The 15,981-nt window shown below is 38.9% G+C and overlaps 1 protein-coding gene and 1 long non-coding RNA gene across 2 annotated transcripts in view; both read right to left on the bottom strand.

Moving 5' to 3' along the window:
- The window catches only part of LOC306990423, a 598,642-nt gene that overhangs the window by 86,246 nt on the left and 496,415 nt on the right, over positions 1 to 15,981 (bottom strand). The gene's annotated exons all lie outside the window — the stretch shown is intronic.
- Positions 1 to 15,981, bottom strand: part of LOC306990460 (spermatogenesis-associated protein 16-like) — a gene marked incomplete at its 5' end in the record, with an annotated part of 111,660 nt that overhangs the window by 9,782 nt on the left and 85,897 nt on the right. Inside the window, 2 exons of the mRNA XM_079597336.1 lie at positions 6,333 to 6,416; positions 13,431 to 13,595. Coding sequence (XP_079453462.1) covers positions 6,333 to 6,416; positions 13,431 to 13,595 — 249 coding nt within the window. The remainder of the gene's footprint in view (positions 1 to 6,332; positions 6,417 to 13,430; positions 13,596 to 15,981) is intronic.

The raw sequence follows: 15,981 nt of genomic DNA on the forward strand, positions 1-15,981 counted from the left end.
TTTCTTGATTTACAGAGAGTACCATATTTACCATGCCTTATATCGCTCTAGCTCACTGCAGTGTGCAACAAGTGTCTCATATAGTAGCTGCAGATTGAGCGCACAGAGTAGCAATATAACAACTTCCATCACACTTAAATGTATCTAATATGATAAAATAGAGCTGTGTTCCCCCACATACGCATGACCAGAAGAATCGGAAGTGGTCAGCGGCATAATAAAAGCTCCACTGCTCTCGAATTGTGTGTCGTGCTCGTCTCTAATTAGCAATCGCTTCAGCGGCCTTGTTCCGCTCCAACGGCTTTCGTAAATCTTTAATACATTACTGGTCATCCATGAATATGATTTCTGCCCGAGTCCCGTCGTATTCTCCACCGGCTGTAGAGGTGAAGACAAAAACTCCCACACATAAAAAATGCTGTGTTGTTTCAACCCAATTTTGGGTAAAATATGGACAGACCCAGCCGTTGGGTAAAATTTTTACAATACATTTTTAACCCAATGTTTGGGTTTGTCCATATTTTACCCAAAATTGGGTTGAAACAACCCAGCATTTTTTAAGAGTGCATGATTCGGCAAAATCAAGGCGTCATCAAGCTACGCCTTTGTTTTGAATAAACGACCTCTAGTAGCAAAAATGTACATAGTGTGCCTTAAATGCATCTATTTTGTATATATAGCCATATTTGTGTTCAGTTCATATCTAAACGTGCAAAAAATATATGTAAACTAAGGAGATCGGGCGGCCTGAGATTTTTCATCTCGGGAGGTCAAAGGTCACACTTCCGAGGTCTTTTCAGAAGTCAGATTGTTCTCTGCTCTCGAAGTGAATCGACAAGCACCAAAGCGCAGAGTTAATGTAGGAACGATTACTCATATCTGTTCTCCCTCCCGCGGGAGGAGTCAGAAATAGATGGGATGGCAGCTGGCAGAGAATGAAATGAGCTGAGAGCATGTAGCTTATGCTCATAAATGTGAAGACGCCCATGTGCACTTATACCATAGTGTGTTGGAAAAAACAGCCCGAATCACAGCATCTAATGACTCTCCAAAAACAAACTGCCAAATCAATACATGTACGGTCTCAATATGTGAACTCCAGCGCTCATCAGAATGTGTCGCTTAATGCCCCTTTGATTCATGTAGAACAAATTGGGGTTGGAAATGAATCTTGCTACTGGTGTATTTCTGAGAAGGACGTGCTGCCGAGCTTCATAAATTAACTACTCAATAATTTGAAGGAAATGAAGGGCTGAGGCTCTTGAGCTGCATATGAAGTTTAATGTCTGCCTTGTTTATTAAGGCTTTTTATGCCTTCATGCGGAGCATATTATTTTTTCTCAAGTTACTTTTTCAAAAATGTGGCATTGGCAAATTAGTCATTCTCATTTATGTCAGGCCACTGTATGGTATTTATGCTATGATGGTCTTTTTTAATCTTCTAAGGACATATGGATCACATCAGGAGATTAACAAAAGGAATCCATGTCCAAGACTATGTATGTATGCTGAGATATCAGTCTGTATTCGGTATTTGATAACAGAAGTTCCCCTTGGGCTCGGATTCTTGTTGAGCGCTTGGTTGGCATGTTTTGGCAACTGTTAATCTTTTGGCTTGGTCTCCCTAGAAACCTCTGGGTGGAGATTTATCCCGTCAATTCGTCTCAAAAACATGGTCCACAATGTTTAGTTTAAGATTAAGTACTTCAAAATTGGGAGAATGAAGCAGAGGACCACATGCCACACAGAACAGAAAATGCAGCGCCCACAGACCTGTGTATCTCTCACATTCCTCTGATCTCTGATTCCTGTCTGGGATTCTGATCTGTTCTATAAAGCACAAGACACCGTGATAGTAAATATTTATAATATACTCAATATTCACTTGTTTTTGAAGACGCTTTGTATTTAGCCATTCTCTTATGTCTGAGAATCAAACATGGAGGAAATTTTAGCACTTGGAGTTGTTTTAGTATTATTAATATACTACTATAGTATTTATTTTTTTATAATTTTCTATTTTAGGTTTCTTTTTAAAGCTTGATAATCCACGGCTAGGTATGGATTACATGATTTTAATACATGGCATGAAGGCAAAGAAACCACCCGACTCCACGAAGTGCGTTACAATCGGGTAATGCACACCTAGCCGTGGATTATCTCGCTTATATCATGGTTCCTTGCTAACACTGACAAGTAGAACGGTGAACGGAACAGACTGGAACTACATGTGCATTACGCGGTTTGACCTTCCAGCCAATCAGAATAGCATATTCTGACAGACCATGGTATAGACTAGGGCTGCCCCCAAATAGTCTACTAAATGTTAGTTGATTAGAAAAAGGCTTAAGGCCCGTTCATACCAAGGATGATAACAATTAAGATAACGATAAAGATATAGTTCTAACAATCGTTCTTAATATTAAAGAATAGCAGTTTACACCACAGCTATAACGGAGAAACTAAATCGTTGGGATCACTTTTTTTTTTTTTTCAGCTGTTGAACGATAAATCACTGACAGCCAATCAGAATCCATTCTAATTTAAGTGCTCGCACATTTAAAATGGCAGACGACATGCCCCTTTTCAAGAAAATAGATATGGAAAACAATCGTTCATACCCCCGTTCATAACCTATATATATGTGTGCTATTATCAGGCTTTTCTTATATACTTGCTTTTCTGCATGACATGGAGGAGCAATCACTTGCATTTCTTCCTGATAACACAGCGGAAACACTTAAAATACTCCATCATTTTTGGTCATACGTAAGAGTAATACATCAATCGAAACTGTAAAGGGTTTAATTTGTGTAAACTCACAATAACAAAAAAAAAAAAATTGTGCTCTTGTAAAATAAAGAAAATGAACTGGACCCACTTTGTGCCGTCTTGGTCTCCGTGAACTGGAGCACGTCACACAAATTAACCGAAACTCTGTGTATACTTGCCTCACAGACATAAGAAATATATCTATAGAAAGCTTGAAATGTCTACTTTTAAACTAACCAATTCGAATCGAAAAGAAATAGTCTTTGTTTATGTAATTCATATGAAAGGTGCATTTCTCTATAGGCGTGTTCACTATACTGTGGCGATGGCGAGGCCGACACTGACTCAGAAAACACTAGTTTAATACATAATTAAAATGTCTCCTTGCAATTTTTTCCGACACATTCCTAATCATTACTTTTGCTGGTGATTTGCGGTAAGCTTTATGCGTTCGCTTACGTTCGCTTATATATATATTTAACGCTCATTATGGTTTAGTAGTCTCCTCAGTATATAGTTAAGTAATTTAACTAATATAAATGTGCGATTAGTCGACTAATGGCTTAAATGTACGACTACTAGTCGACTAGAAAAATCTTAGTATAGGCTATCAAGTTTTTTCCCCTGATATTTAATAGCTATTTCTCAGCATTAAAATCCGGTTAATCGGATTTCTGGCTTCTGTTGCAGTGATGATTTGAGCCATGAATATTGGTGTGATAGCAAAAAGCCATATTTTGTCCAGACACTTAATACCTTTACAGACCAGTATATTCCATCTTAGAAAGAAAACACACAATTGCAACCTTCTTCCAACCCATCTGTCCCTCCAGAGGTTGTGCCCTTGAGCAATTACACTGTGATGAACTCCATGGCTGTGCCAGAAACGTCTTTCCCCCTGCCCCTGGATTTAGTATTTAAGTATCATCGGCTGCGGGACGGGCCTCATCTCTGCCCGTTGCCCTCTCTTCCTCCCCCACTCCCTTTGTCCCTAATGCTGGCTGGATGATGTATGAGACAGATCTGGAGTGAAAGGTCAGGTCCACCGGAGAGAGTGTGAGCTTTAAAGAAGAGTGTGTTTTAGCAGCGGCGTGTGATGTAATCAGAGCGACTCTGAGGTGCGGGCAGCTGATGGAGTGATTAATAAGGGTCCATCAGTAACCCCAGGGCGACAGGCGCTGCTGTGGCTGAGAGCGAGTGACCCGCTGATGCACTGTCTTTGACTGTGTGAGTGTCATCATTCCTTCCTCAGCGTAATTCATCACCGCTACGGCCCAGACAGCATTCCCTTTCTAGACCCAACAATCCCCGACTGAACGGAGCCCTGGAGTCCAACCCATAACCCTACTGGCCTGAAAACAACATCCTCCACTCTCCCACTAAAATGAAACCCCAATATAGTTAATAACCTTTGAGAGAACTGTTAACTGAGGGGCTGTTTACACGACACCGTTTTTAACTAAAAACGCAAGACTTTGTATGCGTTCTGGCCGTTCGTTTACGAGACAGTCAGCATTTTGGGTGTCTGAAAAGGCAAACTTCTGAAAACAGGGTTCAAAGTGTAGGTTTTTGCAAATGGTCTCCATGTAAACAACAAAAACGCGAATCTCTGAAGACGTAATGCACATGCGTATTACGTGTTCGGTCTATAGTGTTTCATCGCCATCTAATGGCCTTGCAGCAAAATACAACGATTTTAGCCGTTTTCGCGGATCCGTGTGAATTGAGATCGTTTTGACAATGAACAATGTCTGTACGCGGAAAACTCAAAGGAAAAACTTCTCCGTTTTAAGCATATTTTTGTCGTGTAAACGTACCGTGAGACACCAATTTCAGGTCTTGGAGCCTCTACTAATGAGCTGATGATCTGAATCGTGTGTTTGCCCATCTAAAAAATTCAGCATCGCTGGTCACCAGCTTTAAAGGCCCACCGAAGTTTCTTGGAATGCACAATTTCGTACGATGCGTCCACTGAAACAGGAAGCTTAGGCTGGACATCTTGAATCGCTCCTCTTCCTTTTCAAATAGCCAATAGCGTTTAGTTTAGTGAACCTGAGCGCTGATGATATACGTTAGATTTATTAGTAGAGATGTAAATAAATTCAGGTGGTATTTATAGCATTACGGGGTGGGAGTTGCGGGATGCTTTAGATTCTAGAGAGCATTTGATTGGACAGATGATGTGATGAGAAGCTGAAGTCCGCTGTGATGTCATAAAAATCCATGATCCATTTTTTCCGATTTAACGGAAGTGAGAGACTGTATGTTTTGAATGCTTATATCTCCAAAATGCAAATTTTGTCATTGTTTTGGAGAACACCAGCTTACCAACTTTTAAAGCTAAAAAACTTAAATTTTGATTTCAGGGGGCCTTTAAAGGGATAGTTCACCCAAAATGTTTAATTAGCCCATGATTTACTTACCTCGAAGCCCTCCTAGGTGTATATGCTACACTTGTATGGACTTCAAAAAAATAACTCTGATTGTATTCGTCTGAAAGAAGAATGTCATATACACATAGGATGGCTTTGGGGTGAGTAAATCATGGGCTAGTTTTCATTTTTGGGTGAACTATCCCTTTAAGGTAGGGTAGGCAATTTTTGTTATACTGGTTGATACTCTTTTCACATCCTGATAGCAATCAATAAGAGTAGTGGTCTAAATATTAAAAAATGCACATATATGTTTGTCCAATCATTACAATTGATCCGATACCTGCCGACAAAGCGGATTTAGAGATAATTATGTATTACTAACAGAAGCCCTATAGAGCATGACATCATATTCTACTGCACATATTCTGACATTTTTGCAACTTTCCCTGGAAACCTGATCTCCAGCGTTCCCTGAGCACCTCCAAAGCACCAGCTAAATTCATTATCAAGCTTTAAGCATTCGAATGTCACTCAATACCTACAGATTTTAGTACAAGCATGAATACTTGAGAGGAACTGCCTTTTTTGCTGTCTTCTATATACTGTAGCCTTCAAAGTGTACCCAAACTTCCCTTTAAAAGTCGCTATTCTGGTCAGGCTTCCACAAGAGTGGGAGGTAGATTCAATTCATTCAGGCACAAGATGGTAAACAGGCTAGCATACACTGTCAATAGTTTCCATGGTGCTTCAGAACAACATTTCAAAAGGCTCAGTGCGTTCTATGAAATATGAATCATGGGCTTAAGTCTGCTCTTGCCAGGGTCCTGGCTTGATTTCCTAGTAGCAATTTGAAAATCCCGAGCCAGTCTAATTAACAAGGGAAATTCATTTATAGACGAGAATCAAAGAACTGGCCACATCAAAAGTGCCATTTTGAAGTTCACACGACTTTGTTAACCATAATAGAGATGACAGTCCTGCCAAGAAGTCTCCGCAGGCCCTGAAGACCACCTCGGAAAATGAATTTTACCCTTCAGATTTGGTATATCAAATGTCTTTTTTTGAATTCTGAGGAGTGTGTATGGAACAATGTGCAACGGAGTGTGTATGAGCAGGCACTGAGTGGCATTTGTGCCCCATCTACACACGCCGTCATTGTCCTTTTCCCTTTCGCTGTCTATTTACCTTTTGCATTGCATTCCACACACGTTCCTGATCAGACCGCTTGCCTTCAAGGGTGTCCATGGTGTCTGCCATTAGAGCCAGCAGCTGCCAGGAGGAGATAAAGATTATCACTGCTCAGTTCACACAAACGCCATAACTTTTCTAAACACTGCACCTTAAAAGCTAATTAAAAATCATTTGTTGGCAGCTGATTTTTATAAGTCATCCCTCATATAATGAGGACTTCCTTCTTGTTCCCCTTTGGGAGGTGGAGAGGGGGAGGGATGGTCTTGGGTTTTTACAAGGCTGGTGGTTAGAAACTAAAACAATGCAGACAAATTGAGGAACAACACTCGTCCATCACAGGGCACAGCGGATGGTAATGTACACAGGGCTGCACGCTGAGACCCATTTACCTGAAGGTCCAGGATGAAGGAGAGAAGGAAGGGGAAGTTAAAGGGACATTAAGAAACAGAGAACGTGATAGATAAATAATGTAAATGGGATCAGTGATGTGGCACTGATTCATTAATAATAATAAAAATGGTTCATTTTAGTTAGTTCATTTGAATATTTTTAGATCTTACGGCAAAGTAAAATGTGTTAAGGCATTATAACCAACCTGAGATTGGAATGAAGAACAATCTTATGAAAAGATAGACAGAATTCTTTAATAAATAATTGCAATTGTCCGCAACATCAAAATCAGTGTGATATAACTTCTAGGAAGGAAAATAAAAAAACAGGAAATGACATCACAGAGAGGAACCATGTAGACCCAAACAAAAATAGCAGATAATAAATCTTAATAAATCAATGACATTGCAATATTTTTCTCAGTTTGTCATATATCTTATGGTACAAACTAATATTCACAATTGAAAAAGTAAAAAAACACTCACACACAAACCTTTTGTTGAAAATGATGTAAATATTTATAAGTTATTCATTTTAATGTTATTCGTGATTGGAGGAGGGGATAGAAAAATGAAAAAATCTCATTAAAATACTAGAAAGTTATTATTATTATTAAATGATTTCAAAAAGCACAAAAAATAAAAGTGGAAATAATGTAAACATTAAAAAAAAATACTATTAATAATAACCTGTGTTTAAAACAGAAATGTACAAATATTTTCATCATCAAAAACCAGAGAGCAGTGCTAAACGTGTACAAGAAGTGAAAGTGTCTGGTCACCTGCTCTAGTAAGTGCTGTTAAAGTATAGCGAGTTGATTTTGTAGTGAACCCACTCTCGATATACTGTACACCACACACTCACATAATCGCCCATTACACTCTTTTCTTATGTATATACATACATATCATTTCCAGAAGCAGCATGTGGCTCTGAACCTCTTTTGAAGCAACAGTTACTCATATACATATAGCGTACTTGTATACATATATGTGCTTCTCTATTGTAGGTTTCTATTTAACTGTCTATTTAATTTAGGTCTTTGCAATTTGTCAGTATGATTCTGGGAGGTGTAGTATTGCGCCCATACAAACATCACGGTAATTGAACGCCCCGTGGCTCTCCATTCATGGCAGATTTGGTCGCAATCTCACATACTCTATCATGCTCTATTGATCTGGGCTAATCTCACCACTGTGGAGCGCTAATCTAGTAAAGAGGCAATTATGGTGCTTCAGCACTGTATGCCAGAATGAGATTTATGCCATCTCCTTCTGCTATCCTTTCTTTTTTCTTACTCATTTTCTCTGTTCTCTTCCGTCACTTCTATATGTACAATAGCGGTTGTTGTCTTTGTCTGCGTTAGTTTCCCTTTCAGTCTCATAAATATTCACGACAGAGCTGTTTTATTGCCGTGCATAATTCCAGACTTTATTAAATCAAGCTGGCCTGGTTCTGTTCTTGTATGATGTTACATGATCGCTCCCTCAAAACACACGGGGGTATAGCTTCCTGACTAACTTGATTTTCTGATCTAAAAATTGTATGCCATTGCAAGCATCTTTTTAACGTATCAAAATGTTAAAGGATAATTCCGGTATTTAACACCTTGAGTCTATATTGTAGTTTGTTTTGGATGAACAAGAGTGGTGGACAACATTTTTTTTGACAATGGTTCCTCTCTCGAGTTTTTGACTATAATAGAATTGGACATGGACCCATTTAACATTGGAGTCAATGGGCATGTCCGAAAATGTCATTAAAACAACCTTTAACATTAGTTTTCAAAACTGTGCAACTCACCGAGTGATTAGTGATGTTGATGTTCCAGAAACAAAAAGTGTTGCGAAATACAGTTTCTGTCGTGTTTTATTCGTCATTTTGTAAAATCCCATTGAATTCTGTTGAAGGACTGAGTGCTCGTTAATATAAATAAGCTACCGGAAACGGAAAGGGGGCTGTTTACATTTGGTCGATGTAGTCTTTTTGCTCGCTTCCGTTTCTCATAAGGCTAGCGAGCAGAGCAACTGTGCTCCGGGAGAGTAAGCGAAATAAACAAACAAAACCTTCTAACCATATTGAAAGACGTGACCACTGACCAGTGCAATATGAAGTTGAACTCGACTGTGACCGTGAGTGTCCCGCGAGACATAAACATCGGTTATCACCATCAAGTGGTCGGGAGTGTGCTAACGCTTCAGATTCAAATATTGAGCGGAAGTTACACGGTTGTGAAGTGTCTGAAAAAATAGTTCCACTATAGCAAAATAAACGGATTGGAATCATATATTGCGACGATATATTGTTTATAATCATCAACGAACACCACTAACCACTCGGTGAGTTTAACAGTTTTGTAAACGAACATTATTGGCAGTTTTAATGACATTTTCGGACATGGCCATTGACTCCAATGTTAAATGGGTCCATGGCCAATTCTATTATAGTCAAAAACTCGAGAGAGGAACCATTGTCAAAAAAATTTTGTCCACCACTCTTGTTCATCCAAAACAAACTACAATATAGACTCAAGGTGTTAAATACCGGAATTATCCTTTAAGCAATTTCAACTTTGTTTTAATGAGTTAAAGCGTAAAGACATGTTGTCATAACTTATTGATCATACTTTTTTTACAGTGTAATGATATAAAATGTTTCTTGTAAAAAAAAATCAAGTCAGATTACTCCACTTTTGGATATAAGAATGTATATTGATACAGATTTCCCAATTTGAATTAAATTCTCATTTTCAAGCTCTCAATTCAATTTTGGTTTGTTTTGCTGATGTAAGAAATTCTCTCTATGCTACTGCTGTAAATTATACAAGGCAGTGTGTCAGACTGATTCCAACAGGTAATTAGCTTTTTTGAACTATTTGTTAAAATAATCGACTCATTTAAATGGTTCATTAGGGGGATTGAACTACGCTGTTTGTGCAGCATGTTTTTGATTCACTGAAATGAACTGACGTATCAAAGTCATTAATTATGGAATTACACTAAACTGTCTGTTTTTAATTCACTAAAAAGAGCCACTTCAGAAGAGTCATTCGTTCAGGAATCAGACTACACTGATCACGCTGTATGTTTTTGATTCACACACACAAAAATAAAATAAAAGATTTATTCATTTAGCAGGCACTTTTATCCAAAGCAACATGCAAATGAGGAATACAAAAAACAATCTTAAAGTGCCAATAAACACAAAAAGTGTTAGTAATACAATGTTTAAAGGGGTGGTATATAATGCCCTTTTCACAAGATGTAAAATAAATATCTGATGTCCCCAGAGTGTGTGTGTGAAGTTTTAGTTCAAAATACCCCCCCAGATATTTTTATATAGCATGTTAAAGTTGTCACTTCTTGAGGGTGAGCAAAAACGGCTCGCTTTGTGCCCGTCCCTTTAAATGCAAATGAGCTGCTGCTCCCGGCACAGAGGGCGGAGCTTAAACAGCTCTTGTCCTTTTACCTCACACAGACATGCACTGGAAATGTAAAAAACTTTTAGCCTTTTATGTTCAAACTAGAGTCAGAAAGATAGAGAGACTCAAGAAGAAGTAACAACATGAAGACAACATTCCTGAATGGTTAGTTGATGAATTTATGTAGTTTGTGTAGTTATCTTCTAGTCATTGATTAGCATATTCTGTCTTGATAATCTATAAATCGTGTTCTGGGGGCGGGGTTTATGTAACTTTTAGGGTTGGTGATGTCACTAAACCGGGAGGAATGTTGTGTAGTCTATTACCGGCCGTTTGTTTAAAATATAATATCTCCCTTTGCTTTGAACTTTGAGCGTCGTAACTTTGCAGATGTCGTTTATGCTCAAACAGCAACATTACACACGAACTAAAGTTAGAAAAGTGAAATCATAATCAACCACCCCTTTAAGACATTGTTCAGAACAGCTAATACAGGGAGGGATTAAAGAATTGAGGTTTTTATCAACAGGATGCATTCAATTTCTCACGAAAAAGATGAGAACTATTTCTTGAATATTCGGCTGTCCGGATAGAGCTGGGAAGAACATTCCAATCCACCATTAAGGAACAGTGAACAAAAACGTTCCTGAAAGTGATTTTGCGCCTCTCGGTGATGCTAACACAAGGTGCCGCTTATACCGACAGCAGGCTTATGAAGGGGAAGCCTCCATTTTTCAGAAATCCGACTGGTCACTGTACATTTTTGATTCACTAAAAAGAACCAGCTTCATTAGGGCCATTTGTCTGTGAACCGGACACTGGGCTCTACCAGCTTGTGTAGAGCCCAGTGAGAGCAGTTACCATCTAAAACTGTCCTTAGATCAGTGTTAAGTGTGCCTAGAATGGCCCAGAGCTATCAAGAGATCTGCATAAGTAGCTCAGCCTGTTCACAGCAAGGGGAACACTTAAATAGCGATAAAAAGAAATAAAAGAAACATCTCTATGTAAATGTGCATTTAGACTAAATTCCCACTTCAGACTGATCTGAATCCGATAGAGGATGTTTATAATCCTTTGATTTGATTTGATTCTTGTATTTTTCAGTGCATGCACACTCCAGGGATCGCCAGCGCGTCTCATTCCAGCTGTCTGCTTCCTCCACCTGTACTCGGAGAGCAAGCCTGGCCCTGTGCTGCAGTTTATCTGCATATTATGAATGCCTTTTGGAGGAAGATTCGTTTGAAGTTGGAGATGAGGAGAATAGCTTTGTTTTCACGTAACTTTTTTCTTTCTTTCTTTCATCGAGTGACATTAAAAAGCACAAGAGAAAAGTCAAAATAGGCATCCAGGAATTCGCTACAGGAATTTTTCACCTCGATAAAATAAACAACCCTGCCATGAGAGGATACAAATACATGAAACTCTTATCACTTTCTCTTCCATGGAAAACAAAAGGAGTTATTAATAGCAGAATGCCCATGCTGCTCTTGTTCATACGATGAAAGTGAATGAGTTTTCACCATGGCTTAAATGTGATTTTTCAGTTAATAACAGCTTAAATTGAGCTTATTATTACATTTAAAGGGGTCATGACATGAGAAACCAAATTTGCCTTGATTTGCCTTTTGGTATATAAGAGGTCTTTGTACCATTAAAACGTCCTGCAAGTTTCATAGCTTAAGACGTCCTCCCCATTATAAATGAATCATTTATTTAATCAAGCTCTAAATACAGCTCGTTCTGGATTCATGGTAAGAAGTGACGTACCAGCGTTTGCATATGACCGCCTCCAGCACAAGACAACTACGCTTAAAGCGCAAGACAACTACGCTCATTTCGTATCGCCGCGCGCCTCACAAGTGTTCAGTCGACGGACAGCGAGTGGGTCTGTGTACAGGGAAATTACGATGCCACACAGATGTGCTGTTCCTGGCTGTGGACAAACAACATCTTTGAATACGCTGCCGAAAGATCCAGTCGTCAGGGAAAAATGGATGCACTTTATTTTTTGCGGACGTCCCAGTCACGGCAGTGTTAATTTAAGCGTTTGTTCAATACATTTGAAGGATGACTGTTTTGAGAAAAAATCCCAAAATGATGCTGGCTTTGCCAGAAAACTGTTGCTCAAAGATAAGTCCGTGCCGACTATTCTGGGCTCAACAACGACGACGCAAACTGTAAGTAATGCATTTAAAACTTTAAACTACTTTTTAAATACGCTGATCCGCAAAAGTTCTGGCTGGGGGCGTTAATAATTGATGCATAGGCACTGACGTTAGCCAATCATAACAGTGGGCGTTAACACTGAACTCTTAAAGGGGAAACACCCCCAAAACAGACTGTTTGAATCAGAGGATGAGAAACCGGGTGGGAAAAGGTCATAAATCACTACATTTAAAAAAAAAATGTGTAAAAAAAACTATAGTAATACTATAATTGCACCTAAGGGAACATAATAATAAAATAAAATAAAACATGTCATGACCCCTTTAAGTTTCTCTCACAAACTACTTATATTCTATTGACAGCCTAAGCAACTACCACTTTCAAGCCCCAGAAAGGTAGTAAAGACATCATTAAAGTAATCCATGTGACTCCAGTGGTTTAACCTCAATTTCTGAAGTGCTTTGTTTTGTAAAAAAAAACAACTCAGATTTCATCAAAAAGATCTTCATTTGTGTTCCGAAGATAAACAAAAGTCTTAAGGGTTTGACTTTGGAACGACACGAGGGTGAGTAAATAATGACAGAATTTTCATTTTTGGGTGAACTAACGCTTTAAGTACACTTACATGGCCTTTTATTTTTATTAATACTATATTATCTGCAAATATATAAATTGTTAACATGATTAATATTTTTAAAACATTCAATACAGTTAAGCACACTTTTCCCACATGTGCATGTACCACTCTTATGGTGCCTTACAATGCTTTTGTGATATTTTTAGATATATTATTCACTTCCATAGTATGGGAAATAGCATCATCAACATTTTTCAAAATATCTTCCTTTGTGTTCCATGGAAGAAAAACATTCTTTAAAGTCATCATGAAATCAAAATTGACAATATTTAATATAAAGGTATTATCAATGCACTTTTTTTTATTCAAACGATCCAACAATCCAATCAGTTCCCAATGGACAAAATCAAGTCTTCTCCTAGTTTGGAAGTCATTCCACTCGGATATACGTCACAATAAGGAAGAAAAGACTATCTCGACTTCCGTTTCATGACGACTTTAATAGACTGAGGGCAGAAATAAAAAGTAACCGACTCACCAGCTCTGCATCAGAAGGCCCGATGTCCTGCAGGTAGGGTGTGACCGCCAGCTCAGCCAGTGTGTACTGTAGTACATGTGTGTGCTCTCTGAACCTATTCAGCTGTCCCAGGACACTAGCATACTGAAGCCTCTCTATGAGTCCAGATCCTGTGGAAAAGCCCACCTAGACACCAACAAAAACACATGCTTATTTATATGAACTATAACATACTTATAGTCACCAAATGGAATTTCGATCTGCTTGTTTGAACACTGGCTCACCCAATGTCGTGCGTTCGGGGCGGGACTGCTTGCTTTTTAAACAACAATAGAGCGGTGCAGGTATCATGTCAATTTGTAAGCCAAAACGCAGAAATGAGTTAGCATTTTAGCACTTCCGGTTCCATCGTCCTGAAGTCAATGTTTTTTTTTGAATGGGTTATTGGTTAAATGGCTGAAATAATGTCTGTGGTGAACACAAGTGCAAGATACTTTCACGTTTTATTCTACGACAAAAAATACTTCACTATTACTCTACTCGTGATTTTTTTCTGTTACATGTCTTAAAAAAGGTGGTTGCTAACAAGTGGCTAAGTGGGACTACAGAGGCTGTCGAGGACATTCAACGCAATCACGTCGAACAGGTAAACTATAATTGTGCTCTTATAAACTATTCTAACTCAAACGTTCTGGGAAAATGTGTTTTCGATAAAAACTGAGTTGTGGGAAACTTAGTGATGGTGACGTTGAAGTCGTGGGACCGTGGTGTTGTTTCATTTATAGCTTAACTTTAGCTTTTTACCTCTGGCGACTGCATTTAGGCTTCAAAATTCATTAAAGTTGTATTAATCTGTGATACTTATCTTGATGGACAAAATGTGTAGCCTAAGTATCATACACTTTTGTTGATCACAGAGCTTGTTTTTTTTGCGATAATCCAAAATCCTATTGGGTTTTTGTCAAGGGAACAAACGTGATGCTAACTGCCGGTTGGCCTACAAAGTGACGTCAGGCCTGCTAATAGACTATAGTCTACAGTCTATAGACGGAGGAGAGCTTGACATTCATTTGAAGTCATTTTTGTATTTATTTTAGTTGTGTGCTGTGACTGAGTGGTGCAGACAATACACACTTTACCTTTAAAGGAATAGTTCAACCAAGAATGAAAATTAGACCAGTAGGTGGCATAAATGCACTTGTTGTGTCAGTGTTGCCAGACGTACGATAATTATCGTATTTGTACGATAATTCTGACCTCTGTACGATGTACGATCAATAATGAAAAAAATCCCATAATGTACGATAATTTCAGAATTGCCCGCAAATTAGTTAAAAAATCTCCCGAATTCAAGATCAAGCAAGCAAGAGCGCGCATGTGTAGCGCGCGCACAGCAGAGAAAGGGAGCGAGAGACCTTGCGTGTGTGTGCTAGTGTGCGTGTGTGCCTCACGAAGCGCATGTAAGGACCTATATTTTTTACAGTCTATGGTAAGGACCCAACCAAGCGAATTATTCAGATACCCCCCCCCCCCCCCCCCCCCGTTGGAGAATTCTGCGCATGTTTTCCTCGTGTACGATCATTTTCTTCAAAATACGATAATTTTGAACTTCTGGTACGATACTTGGACATTTCCAATCTGGCAACACTGTGTTGTGTATAAAATGGCAGAAGATGAACATTTCGAGTGTGAAGAGCTGGATGGTGCAAAAGGCACAGTTCCCTGTTATATTTTTTCAAATATCAGACACAACGGTGAGTAAATACTGACAGAATTTTTAGTTTTTGGGCTAACTATAGGCATACCACAAAAAAAAAAAAAAAAAAAAAAATATATATATATATATATATAAAAGTGCTACATTCACTCAATCTAAGCAATCCTTGAGAAAGTAGACTCCTTCAAACAGTAGAGACAAATCACACAACTCACATTAGGAGTTTAACGCATCTCTCAACACAAATGCCATGCATCGCTTGACTTCCACACGGAAAGCGCAGCAGATAATGTCACGGAAGGGATTTCATGAAGTGTTAATGGTGCCTGAATGTGTTTTTATTGGGTTGTATGTGTACAAGCGCGCTTCTGTCATGTTTCCTTGATGCCCTGACTTGTGCTGTATGTAAATGAAGTCATTATAAATTGAACAGGGGACGCTGACCTTTTCCACAGAGAATAACAATACAAAGAAGAAGAACAAACACTTTTAAAAAGTGTCAGCATACGGCGCTTTTGTTTGAAACTGACAGCTCCCAGTGCCAAAGCGTCCCTCGGAGCCGTTTCACACACGCCGCTTCAGCGCTACAAAAGCAACTCCATGTTCCCTGATGATTCATTATGTCAAATACCTTTTGGCATCTTGTGTTACACACACATTCTTCTCATGCTGAAACTTGACAAAAGGCGACAAAATGTTGGAAGTCAAGTTGAAAAACGTCTATTCTTCTATGCTTAACTCCACCCCCCCCATCCCAGGACCCAAGGTCGTCTCTTTACCGGTTTCCCCTGCGGACCGTTTTTGGCCTGTCGAGGTCTCTTGTCTAAATGATGCTCCACTTCATGCCTTTCTAGA

Source organism: Phoxinus phoxinus (assembly GCF_949152265.1).
Source record: "Phoxinus phoxinus genome assembly, chromosome: 22".
NCBI lineage: Eukaryota > Metazoa > Chordata > Actinopteri > Cypriniformes > Leuciscidae > Phoxinus > Phoxinus phoxinus.